Source organism: Heterodontus francisci, chromosome 12, assembly GCF_036365525.1.
Source record: "Heterodontus francisci isolate sHetFra1 chromosome 12, sHetFra1.hap1, whole genome shotgun sequence".
NCBI lineage: Eukaryota > Metazoa > Chordata > Chondrichthyes > Heterodontiformes > Heterodontidae > Heterodontus > Heterodontus francisci.
Genome location: NC_090382.1, coordinates 81,915,431 through 81,928,716, shown reverse-complemented (window position 1 = coordinate 81,928,716; position 13,286 = coordinate 81,915,431). Strand labels below are relative to the sequence as shown.

At 43.0% G+C, this 13,286-nt stretch overlaps 1 protein-coding gene across 1 annotated transcript in view; it reads right to left on the bottom strand.

Moving 5' to 3' along the window:
* The window catches only part of LOC137375713 (follistatin-related protein 5-like), a 517,934-nt gene that overhangs the window by 327,871 nt on the left and 176,777 nt on the right, over positions 1-13,286 (bottom strand). Inside the window, exon 3 of the mRNA XM_068043096.1 lies at positions 1,843-2,033. Coding sequence (XP_067899197.1) covers positions 1,843-2,033 — 191 coding nt within the window. The remainder of the gene's footprint in view (positions 1-1,842; positions 2,034-13,286) is intronic.

Sequence of the window (13,286 nt, the reverse complement as noted above, 5' to 3'; positions counted from 1 at the left end):
ATGATTGCTGCTGCCTTGGGGTACCTTCACTATGAGGGGTCATGAATTAATTCTATCTGGTTTCACAATACCAGGTCTCGCATAGGCTGCTCTCTGGTTGGCTCCAAAATGTGCTGTTCGAAGAAACTATCCCGAAAGCATTCTATGAACTCCTCATCTGGGCTAACTTTTCCCATCTGATTTTTCCAGTCGATATGTAGATTAAAATCCCCCATGATTATGGCAGTATATTTCTGACAAGCTTCCATTATCTCTTCCCTTGTACCCCGTCCTACCATGTTGTTACTGTTAAGGTCCTATACAGCACTCCCACAAGTGACTTCTTGCCTTTATCATTTCTCATCTCGACCCAATCTATTTCTACATCCTGGTTTCCTGAACTTAGGTCATCCCTCTCTATTGTGCTAATACCATCATTAATTAACAGATCCACCCCTCCACCTTTTCCTAGCTTTATGTCCTTCCTGAATGTCATGTACCCTTCAATATTCAGGTCCCAATCTATTTAATCCTGCAGCCATGTCTAAGTAATGGCTATCAGATCATACTTATTTATTTCTACTTGTGCTTTCAGTTCATCTGTTTTGTTTCGAATGCTACATGCATTCAGATACAGAACCTTTAGTTTTGTCCTTTGTCCAAGGCTCTAACCTTGTCTGCAGATTTGCTCTTAGATTTGTACTCACTGTCCTTTCCTGTCACAGTCTCTATCTTTTCCCATATTAATACCTTTCTCTCTTGCCTGGTCTCTATTCTTTGATTTACCAAATCTTCCCAGATTTAATCCCTTGCCCCCACTATTTTGTTTAAAACCTTCCCTACATCCCTAGTTATGCAGCTTGCTAGAACACTGGTCCCAGCACAGTTCAGGTGCAGACTGTTACAATGGTACAGTCCTCACTTACCCCAGTACTTGTGCCAGTGCCCCACAAACAAGAATCCACTTCTACCACACCAGTCTTTGAGCTGCACATTTATTTTTCTAATCTTATTTGTCCTACTTTAATTTGCACGTGGTTCAGGTAATAATCCAGAGATTATTACCTTTGAGGTTCTGCTTCTTAATTAGGTGCCTAGCTCCTCTTACTGACTATGCAGAACCTCTTTCCTTGTCCTGCCTATGTCACTGGTACCTACATGGACCACAACGCCTGGATCCTCCCCCTCCCACTGTAAGCTCCTCTCCAGCCCTGAGCAGATGTTCCAAACTCTGGCAATGGGCAGGCAACACAGCCTTCTGGACTCTTGCTCTTTTCTGCAGAGAACAGTGCCAATCCCCTCAATATACTGTCCCCTACTACCTCTACTTTCCTTTTTGCTCCCCCCACTTGAACAGCTTCCTGTATCATGGTGCGATGTCCAGTCTGCTCATCCACATTCCAGCCCTCTCTTTTGTCCATACAAGCTGCAAGAACCTTGAACTTGTTGCAACCCTCAGATTTAGACTTCAAGTCTCATCATGGCCAGGGTTGAAAAAGACCCATAAATTTGGTAATTTGGCCATCTGGATTATGGCAACAGCTCAACTGGTTCACTAATATCCTTCAGGGAAAGAAAACTGGAATCTCTACATGGCCTAACTGACATCCAGCTCACACAATATGGTTGATTCTTATTGCCCTCAGCATAATTAGAGATGGACAAAAACATTGGTGTCACACATATCCGAAGAATAACTAATACAAATAGCCATGACTAGCTTTTAAGCTTTCTATCAAGCTCTCAATAAGTTAGCAAAGATGCATTGCTAAATTACAGTTTTCCAATTCACTATTACAAGGAACTAAAATAAAACAAACCATACAAATCTTTACACTGAAGTTCACCAGACATGCCACCCACCTGTGCCAGTTCACTGTTGTCTACAAGGCCATCACTGCTGATGTCAAAGTACTTGAACATGTTTTCCACCAAAACCCTCTTCAGCATTGTTGTGTCCATCGTAATATTTTCTTGTTGAAAATACCTCTGACTTTGTAGGTCCAGCAACATGCTCTTCAGTCTGCTGTACTCTGCCAATTTACACCGCTCACCTAGACAAAAGACAAGACATTCAAGATTGCTCTTTATTATTTTGTTGGGGATCAGGTGATGTTATAGATTAGGAATTCTGCCCTTTTGGATCTGGGATCTAGATTCCAATTTTTCTCAGATTGATGGGGAAAAAAACACTTCTCCACCATCCAGGAAAAGCACCGAGGTCTGGATGCTGTGGAATAGTGGGTTAAGTGTAAAATGCTTTGTGCTGCAATGGTTGATTGCTGATCTATGCACACAATTGCCATGTTGTAGCATTTACTGATCTCACCTGGAGTGGTGAAAACAAAAGAAAAGGAGTATAAGGTCACTCCCACACACTTTCTGGCAGTGGCACGGCATTAATGCAACCTCTTGGTTACTGGATACCCTGCAAAGGGAGACTAGCAATAGTTCAATTAAAAATAAATTAATGTATCAACCTCATTTTCATATTTTAAATGAACTCTTCAAAGATAAACATATTCTTAAGATGGCAAATATAACCTATTTCTGTAAACAATTCCCAGTATATTAAAATGACAACCTTTTAATTGAAATAAAATTATTCCTATTTTATTTTTAATCCCACTTACAACTAAGAAACTGAGGAAATCCATGGAACTTCGCAGAAGGAAAACAAACCCAAAGAGAGTGGTGTTGGTTTTGAAATAGTGAATAAAAAACACAACAACCTGAAGACCAATCAGAGCATTAATCTACATAAGTTAGTATAATAACTATCATACATTTTTACAGTATAAAATCTATGATTATTAACCACTGTTGTTGAACAAATAACACATAGAAATGGATTTTCAGTTTATTGGTTTAATCTTCCAGTTAGTGGAGGGTGTTGTATTATTAAGCAGTGCAAGTTATAGGATCCCTATAATGATTTATTGTCCCTTTGTTATCACACCACATCGTGTTGTTGTACTGTTGAGTATCTTTCAAAAAAACATTTTTTTCAACAATCTGGAAGCGAGATGACAACACTAAATGCACTGCTGCTATAGGAAACCAATCCCCACAACCTCTCTAAAAGTGTTTGTGTGAGAATACAATTTATGTCACACTGACATGACTTTTGTTGCTTGCACCAGATGAAAATAATTAATGGATCTTTTCTCTTTCCCCAAAATGCTGATGAAATCTTGAGTGGAATACTCTGGCCATGATATTAGAAAAATAGAAACAAACTTTACTATCGGAACATAGTAGGCCATTCAGCCCCTTAAGCTGTTCTTCCATTCAACTAGATCATGGTTGAACTGTATCTTAATTCCATCTATCTGTCTTGGTTCCATAATCCTTAATATCCCTTTCCTATCACTAATCTATCAAGCTCAGTTTTGAAATTTTCAATAGACCTGGCCTGAACAGCTTTTGCAGGAGAATATTCAGATTTCCACGACAATGTGAAGAACTGTTTGCTGACATCATCCCTGAATAGTCCAGCTCCAATTTTAAGGTTTTCCCCCTCATTCTATACCTCCTCACCAGAGGAAATAGTTTCTCCCTATCTAGCTTATCAGAGCTTATCTAGCATTATTCATCTTAAACACCTCAATTAGATCACCCCTCAATCTTCTATAATCAAGGGGGATGCAAGCCTAGTTAATACAACCTTTCCTCAGAAGTTAAGCCTTTTTCCCTAGTATAATTCATAAGGTCACCAGGAATTGGACTGAGATTGGCAAAATGCCTTTCACATAGGACCCTTACAGCCAGCAGACAGAAGAGGCTTTTATCCTATCAGTCTGAATTGGACTTAGATCCAGGATTCAAGGTGAAAAGCCAATGTCCAATCACCCAATATAAATAGGTCATGTAATATTATGAAACTGACATCTGGCAGGATAATTAATTATTCAATGCATTGAAAACACTTAGACATATTGTTACTTTCCACTCCCTGTTACTCTTCTGAAGGCATTGACTCATGCTGGGATACAGACTGATAAGTGCTGGGCTGCATTCAGTATCTTTCACAAGTAATCATTCCATATATTCCTTTACCTAAGAATTTAATTTTTAAACTTTTACCATTTATAAAGCTTGGAATACACAAGATGGGTGGAAGTAGATATTTTGTAATTAGCAAGGGTAGGGATGGAGAATGGAGATCTGGCTGCAATTTCAGTTGGTCCTGTAGTTTCTGGAGTTCTACAGTACTGCAGTCAGTACTGCCAGTTTGCCAGTATGGGGAGGTCCTTCATCTCTTTAATCTGTTATTACTGTGGAGGGGAAATCTGCAGTTTCACAGAGTTGTTGAAGGTGAACCTCAGCATTAACAAAGCTAGGGGTTGACTGTGAGGCTCAGCTCACTGATTGATTCACAAGGGCTGGATGTTTAGCCCCCTCCAGGGCCGGGAACAGAGATGGGCATGCGCTAAAAATAGCGCCGGCAGTCAGTGTGCCAGTTCCCCAGCTCGACCCTGCCCCCAAGCTATTTTCCCAGAGGCTGGATTGGGCGGGGGGTGGGGGGGCAGTGGGTTGGTGTCAGCAGGGACACCTGCCCGCATGCAGCAGGTAGCCAATTCAGGTTGTTAATGGCCTCTTAAGGCCAAATGCAGGAGACCGACTGGAATTTTCCAGTCAGCATCCAGGTTCCCAGAGGTAGCGGGGAAACAATTCATCTGCCTGGAGGTGGCCTTCCAGTGGCAGACTGGGGGGCCAGCACTCCGTGCAGGCTTAGAAGCTCTCCCTGCCTGGCTGGGTACAGCAGCAGCCACAGGCTGCCCTCTAGAGGGGCTTCCTCCCAAAATTGGGGTGACCTGGCTGCAAAGGCCATTTTTCATTCAAATTTTAAAAACATTGGAGAGAGGGCGCCTCCATTTTGAAGCACCCTCTCCCTTACCTACTTGCCATAGCATTTTTCTGCTGCTTTCAAGCTTTTAGGGCCTCGGGCCCACCAGCCTCCACATCCAAAAGACCATCCTCCACCATTTCCACCCCCTCCAGCATGATGTCACCACAAAACATATCTTTCCCTTCCCTCCCGTCAGCATTCTGAAGGGACCATTCCCTCCATGACACCCTGGTCCACTCTTTCATCTCCCCCCCGATACCTTGTCCCCTTCCCATGGCACCTTCCCATGCAATCTCAGGAGGTGTAACATTTGCCCTTTTACATCCTCTCTCCTCATCATCCAAGGCCCCAAACACTCACAGAAACATAGAAAAATAGGAGCAGGAGTAGGCCATTTGGCCCTTTGAGCCTGCTCTGCCATTCAATATGATCATGGCTGATCATACAAACTCAGTAACCTGTTCCCTCTTTCCATCCATATCCCTTGATCCCATTAGCCCTAAGAACTATATCTAACTCTTTCTTGAATATGTTAAATGACTTGGCCTCAACTGCTTTCTGTGGTAGAGAATTCCACAGCTTCACCACTCTCTGGGTGAAGAAATCTCCTCATCTCAGTCCTAAATGGCTTACCCCTTATCCTTAGACTGTGACCCCTAGTCCTGGACTCCCCCACCATTGGGAACATCCTTCCTGCATCTAGTCTATACAGTCCTGTTAGAATTTTGTAGGTTTCTATGAGATCCCCTCTCTAAACTCTAGCGAATACAAGTCTAATCGGCCCAATCCCTCATCATACGTCAGTCTTGCCATCCCAGGAATCATTCTGGTGAACCTTCGCTGCACTCCCTCCATAGCAAGAACATCCTTCCTCAGATAAGTAGACCAAAACTGCAGAAAATATTCCAGATGTGGTCGCACTAAGGCCTTGTATAAATGCAGCAAGACATCCTTGCTCCTGTACTTGAATCCTCTCGCGATGAAGGCCAACATATCATTTGCTTTCTTAACTGCCTGCTGCACCTGCATGCTTACTTTCAGTGGCTGGTACACAAGGACACCCAGGTCTTGCTGCACCTCCCCTTTCCCAATCTATCGCCGTTCAGATAATAATCTGCCTTTCTGTTTTTGCCACCAAAGTGGATAACCTCACATTTATCCACATTATACTGCATCTGCCATGCATTTGCCCACTCACTCAACCAGTCCAAATCACACTGGAGCTTCTCTGCATCCTCCTCACAGTTCACATTCCCATCCAGCTCTGGGTTGTCTGCAAGCTTGGATATATTACATTTAATTCCCTCATCTATGTCATTAATATATATTGTGAATAGCTGAGGTCCTAGCACTGATCCCTGCGGTACCCCACTAGTCACTGCCTGCCACTCGGAAAAAGACCAGTTTATTCCTACTCTTTGTTTCCTGTCTAAAAAAAAACAGTTCTCTATCCATGTCAGTACCTTACCCCAATCCCATGTGCTTTAATTTTGCACGCTAATCTCTTATGTGGGACCTTATCGAAAGCCTTCTGAAAGTCCAAATACACCACATCCACTGGTTCTCGCTCATCTTTTCTACTAGTTACATCCTCAAAAAATTCCAGTAGATTTGTCAAGCATGATTTCCCTTTCGTAAATCCATGTTGACTTTGTCTGATCCTGTCGTCGTTTTCCAAGTGCTCTGCTATTACATCTTTTATAATAGACTAACCGGTCTATAATTCCCTGTTTTCTCTCTACCTCCATTTTTAAATAGTGGGGTTACATTAGCTACCCTCCAATCTGTTGAAACTATTCCAGAGTCTATAAAATTTTGAAAAATGAACAGCAATGCATCTACTATTTCTAGGGCCACTTCCTTAAGTATTCTGGGTGTAGATTATCAGGCCCTGGGGATTTATCGGCCTTCAATCCTGTCATTTTCCCTAACACCATTACCCTACTAATACTGATTTCATACAGTTCCTCCTTCTCACTAGACCCTATGTTCCCCAACATTTTTGGGAGATAATTTGTGTCCTCCTTTGTGAAGACAGAACCAAAGTACGTATTTAATTGGTCTGTCATTTCTTTGTTCCCCATTATAAATTCCCCCGTTTCTGACTGTAAGGGACCCACATTTGTCAGCACTAATCTTTTTCTCTTCACATAGCTATAGAAGCTTTTAGTCAGTTTTTATGTTCCCTGCAAGCTTACTCTCATACTTTATTTTCCCCTTCTTAATCCATCCCTTTGTCGTCCTTTGCTGAATTCTGAACTGTTCCCAATCCTCAAGTTTGCTGCTTGTTCTGGCAATTTAATTTTCTCCTCTTTGGATCTAATACTATCCCTAATTTCTTTTGTAAGCCACAGTTGAACCACCCTTCCTGTTTTATTTTTGTGCCAGACAGGAATGAACCGTTGTTGTAATTCATCCATGCGCTCTTTAAATGCCAGCCATTGCCTATCCACTGTCAACCCTTCAAGTAATGTTCCCCAATCTACCATAGCCAACTCGCGCCTCATACCTTCATAGTTTCCTTTATTTAGATTCAGGACCCTTGTCTTGGAATCAACTCTCTCACTCTCCATCTTAACGAAGAATTCTATCATGTTATGGTCGCTATTCCCCAAGGGACCCTGCACAATAAGATTGTTAACTAATCCTTTCTCATTATGCAATACCCAGTCTAGGATGGCCTGATCGCTAGTTGGTTCCTCAACGTATTGGTCCAAAAAACCATCACGTACACACTCCAGGAATTCCTCCTCTACAGTATTATTGCTAATTTGGTTTGCCCAATCTATATGTAGATGAAAGTCACCCATAATTACAGTTGCATCCTTATTGCACCCTTCTCTAATTTCCTGTTTAATTCCATCCTCTACATCAACACTGCTGTTTGGGGGTCTATATACAACTCTCACCAACGTTTTCTGCCCCTTGTTGTTTCTTAGCTCCACCCATACAGATTCCACATCAGGATTCTCTGAGCTAAGATCCTTCCTCACTATTGTATTGATTTCCTCTTTTACTAACAATGCTACTCCACCTCCTTTCCCTTTTTGTTTGTCCTTCCTAAATATTGAATACCCTTGGATGTTCAGCTCCCATCCTTGGTCACCCTGCAGCCATGTCTCCGTAATCACAACTATATTGTATCCATTTACATCTATTTGCGCGGTTAATTCACCTTATTGCGAATTCTTTTCTTTTTTTTTTCTTTTGGGCCTCCTTATCTCGAGAGACAATGGATACGCGCCTGGAGGTGGTCAGTGGTTTGTGAAGCAGCGCCTGGAGTGGCTATAAAGGCCAATTCTGGAGTGACAGGCTCTTCCACAGGTGCTGCAGAGAAATTTGTTTGTTGGGGCTGTTGCACAGTTGGCTCTCCCCTTGCGCCTCTGTCTTTTTTCCTGCCAACTACTAAGTCTCTTCGACTCGCCACAATTTAGCCCTGTCTTTATGGCTGCCCGCCAGCTCTGGCGAATCGAATACTCCACGCATTGAGACACAATGCCTTTAGGCTTGTCTTTTTAACATTCTTAGTCATCTTAGCATTATTTCGCACTATGGTCCTACTTGTTTTTTGTCCTTGATTTCTATGCCTTCCACTTTTGTCTTTTTGTTTCCTATCTTTCATTTCTATCCTCGTTTCCTTCTTCTCAGTCTTCCCACTCAGGTTCCCATTCTCCTGCCATTCTAGTTTAAATCGTCCCCAACAGCACTTGCAAACGCCCCTGCGAGGACAGGTTCCGGTCCTGCCTGGGTGTAGCCCGTCCTGCTTGTACAGGTCCCACATTCCCCAGAACTGGTCCCGATGTCCCAGGAATCTAAATCCCTCCCTCCTGCACCATTTCTTCAGCCACGTATTCATCTGGTCTATTCTCCTGTCCCAGGTGAAGCAGTGATTTACTTGTACTTCTTTCATATCGTATACTGTATTCGCTGCTCACAATGTGGTATCCTTTACATTCGGGAGGCTAAACACAGACTGGGTGACTGCTTTGCGGAGCATCTCCGCTCAGTCTGCAGCATGACCCTGAGCTTCTGGTGGTTTGCCATGTTAATACACAACCTTATTCTTATGCCCACTTTTCTGTCCTTGGCCTGCTGCAGTGTTCCAGTGAAGCTCAACTCAAGCTAGAGGAACGGCATCCCATCTTCCAATGAGGCACTTTACAGCCTTCTGCTCTCAACATTGACTTTAACAATTTCAGACCAGGACCCCAATTTTGATTGTTTCCCCCCCCGCCCCCGTGCCAGTCTTAAACTTGTTTTTCATATTTTTGCTTTTGGACAGAGCTGTTCATTATTCTGCCATTAACACTCTCCCTGAACAAATGTTTTGTCTGTTACTACAACTATTACAACTGCATTTGCCTTTTGTTACATGACATACTTGTCATTTAATCTCTCCCACCCTCTGTCCTAACACACACCTTCCCTTTTGTTCTTCTTCTCCCCTCCCCCCTTTCACTTGCTCAAAACTATTACATTTCTAACCTTTGTCAGTTCTGATGAAAGGTTATTGACTTGAAATGTTAACTCTGTTTCTCTCTCCACGGATGCTGCCAGACCTGCTGATTATTTCCAGCACTTTCTGTTTTTATTTCAGATTTCCAGCATCTGCAGGATTTTGCTTTTAACTCCTTTTTAAACTCTAGCTACTGGAAGCTATATGAAAGCTGTAGGCAGAAAATCCTACTTTTGTCATCGCAACAGCAGTACCAGACTTTGTTAGAGAATCTCTGAAAAGTCTAATGTGCAACTGGAACAATCAGAAGCACTGATCTTTTGAAGGGAAACACTCTCAACCAGAATGGATATATCTCCAGAGTTATTACAACACAGTCAGTACTTAGTAAAATGTCAATGGAAAGAAAATGAAATTCTTAAGTAGATTATTCATCAATAATTACTTTAAAAAAAAAGTTTAGGGGATAATTTTGTGACAGCATTCTTGAGGCCTCATTGCTCAATGAGGAATAATTGTGAAGGAGACTTAAAAATGCATTTCAACACTGGGACAAATATATAGGAATTTAAGGGAGTACAAAATAAGAAGAAAGCCATTCAGCCCCAATTCCTTGCAACAAGTACAATTTGTTCCACCATTGTCTGCCAAGGTGGGAATGATGTCAGATAGAAATTTCAAGAAAATAACTCACTGTAAAGTTTTAAAATAAAAACAGAAAACACTGGAAATACTCAGCAGCTAAGGCGGTATCTCTGGGCTAGATTTTCTTGATTGCGTCGCAATCCCGATGTCAGCCTCAGTTCCATGTTAGGAACACGGAAGAGGACATGGCGGGATGTTGGGCGCAGTCATCAGGAGGCGGCCAATTAAGAAGCTACCTCCGGAAGCCCTGTCCAATTAAGGGTGGCAGGTGGACCAGGGAAGCGGGAGGCCCAATAAGAGGGCCCGGGGTGATGTGAGACTGGCAGCCCCACGGGGAGAGTTGGGAGCTGCTGTGGCAAACAGGCGAGCATGAGGGCACCTCAACTAGAGAAGCACCTTCGGTTGCCTGCAGAGAAGTCAGCAAATAAAAAGGCCTGAAGCTGGTACGGCCATTGGGGTGGGGGGGAAACCCCTTCCACAGGAGCAGTGACAGATTCCTGTGGCCTTGCCATTGGGGCATGGAACCTCTGTCTCCGATGGCTACCCGGCCTGCTGTCGCAAGGCAGCCTCCAATGAGGTGGCAGTCTCCACACTTGGGGGGGGGGGGGGACTGCACTGACATCGATAAAATACCGGCGCCGTTTCAAAATGGTCCGTCAGTGGGGCCTTAATTGCCTCCATGGAGTGTGCAGCTGACCCTGGAAATGTCCCCTGGAGACAGGAAATCATCGGGGAGCCATCTCAATGCTCCCCCGCCCCCAAGCTATTTTCCTACTACTCCCCCTGCCTCCAACCCCATCTCCACTGGGCCGGAAAAATTCACCAATTTCTCAGATCCATAATGTTTCATCAGGACTGGAAAAAAGTTCGAGGTGTACAAGTTTGAAGCAAGTACAGAAGCAGGAAAAGGCCAGGGGTTGGGTTTGTGGGGTGGGGTGGGGGGAGCGGCTGATTGTGGGGAGGGTGGTGGAGGTGGGGAAAGAAGAAAAGTGAAGGTCTATGCTAGGGTCGAAGCAGGAGACATTAAATAGCAAGAGGGATGATGCTTTTTTGACTTTTGATTCTGCTGTTTTCATTTACACCTTGCAAGACTCATATGAAAAGTAATCAACCTGAAATGTTACCTGTTTCTCTCTCCACAGATGCTGCCTAACCTGCTAAGTATTGCCAGCATTTTCTGTTTTTATTTCAGTTTTCCAGTATGTGAAGTATTTTGCTTTTGTCCTCTAGATACAGCTTTTTTTTCTTTACTTGTTCCATTACCATCTCCTTTTGCATTGCACCACCACCCCTTTCATCATTTAACCTCTCCTACTGTCCACCTTATCACAGGCCTTCCTTTTTGATTTTTCCTCCTCTCCTTCTTTCCCCTGCCTCTGCACTTGCTTAAAACCAGTTACATCTCTAACCTCTTCCAATTCTGATGAAAAGGTCATCAACCCAAAATGTTAACTTTGTGTCTCTCTACACAGAATTTACCTGGCCTGCGGAGTATTTCCAGTATTTTGTATTTATGAATTTCCAGCATCTGCAGTATTTTGCTTTTGTTTTGTTTGGCTAATGAAAGTAATTAATGAAGAACTCTTGAGCATTACTCTAACATTGTAATTTACATTACTCAAACCCTAGGTCCCATCTATCCTCTCAGGTGGATGTAAAAGATTCCATGGCACTATTCAGAAAAGAGCAGGGGCGGTTTCCTGGTGTCTGGCCAATATTAATCCTGCAACCAGCACTACTAAAACAGATTAGCTGGTCATTAGCACTGTCACGAACATGTGCTATGGCGAATGATGATTTTTTAAAATCCATCGGCTGGAAAACTGAATTAAATTTTTTAAAAGGAAAAAAGGAACAGATAAAAGGTGACCACTAGCTGCTAAAATGGCCACCACAATTTCCATCACTATATCCCACATTCCAAAGCATCGAAGTTAAGATGAATTGTCTGGCCAGTCCCCTCCCACACAATGACTTGGGGAATTTTGAGTGAATTACCTGTCCTGCTCCCATTAACAAGACAATAAACCATCACTTGGAACATTAAACTGGTGGAGATGAACCACTCATATCTAATCACTTGAACAATGGGTCACTGGTTGAGAGAAGGGAATTCCTAGACATGAACTAATTAAGTTGCAAGAGGAAATACACACTGAGCCATCATGTCTAATCACTGAGTGATGGTCAAGTGACAGACCCACCTTTTGTGTATTTAACCTTCAGTTTTCTCTGCGAGACAAGCAACTAGACACTGAATAGAATAGACCCATTGGGGTCCCTCCTCCCTCTTTCTCTTTCCAATCCACCTTACAAGTTTCGAACCCTGCCTGCTTGCTGTAACCACCTAGGCCTACCACTGCTGCAGTCAAGACTCTTTAAGGAAATCATCGGCATCACTGCTCTCCAGGAGAACCACCAAACCAGCTGTCTACACCTGCAAGCCAGAGGCCTCAGGACCACTGAGTTCAGCCAGAAACCAGCCGAGTCACCAAACTCCACAGACTGTATACCACTTTTTATTGCTGTGGACTCTAATCCGACCAATCTACCCTTCCCCACTCTGTCACCTATTTGTATGTGTGTGTGAACCTCGATGGTATGTGCGTATGTGTGTGGGGAAGGTGGAGCATAGCTTATTATTTTACTTAGATCGGTTTAAGCACAATATAGCTAATCTCTTTCTTTGTTAAATTGAACTGTCCAACTGGCTGTTTTATGATGATAGCAAGTAAATAGTTAAACACTCACTGAATTGATAAGTATATCCACTTTAAAAAAGAAATAAACCCTGTTGCAGTCATACAAGGAGGGGGACAAGAGGGGAGCCCTTTGACCCCTCCTCACCTGATCGTAACAAGTACATTTCAGGTGTGGGATCTGGCTGTTAAAAATTGGTTACTGTGATTCCTGCATTACAACAGTGACTGCACTTCAAAAATATTTTACTGGTTGTAAAGCACTTTGGGAGATTCAGAGGTTGTGAAAGGCTCTATATAAATGTAAGTCTTTTGTGTATGTGTGTGCGTAAATTGGCTACTGCATTTCCCTAAATCAGTGACTATCCTAGGAAGCATTTTGGGACATCCTGGGGACATAAAAGTTTGTTTCTTCTTTAGCCAGCCCTGACGACAAATGAAGTTCAGAATTTTAATGGAAAACCATGGGTGCCGATGTTGGGATCAAATATGCGCTCCGAGCCAGCTTCGGTGGGCAGCAGGACTATGGAGGCTACTTTACCAGCAGTGGCCAATTAAGAGGCCGCCACCTGGAGTACCATCCAATTAAGGACAGCGGTTGTAATGAGAAGCTTTTTACGTTGTCTGATGCAACATAAAATGAGATGCCTGGAGT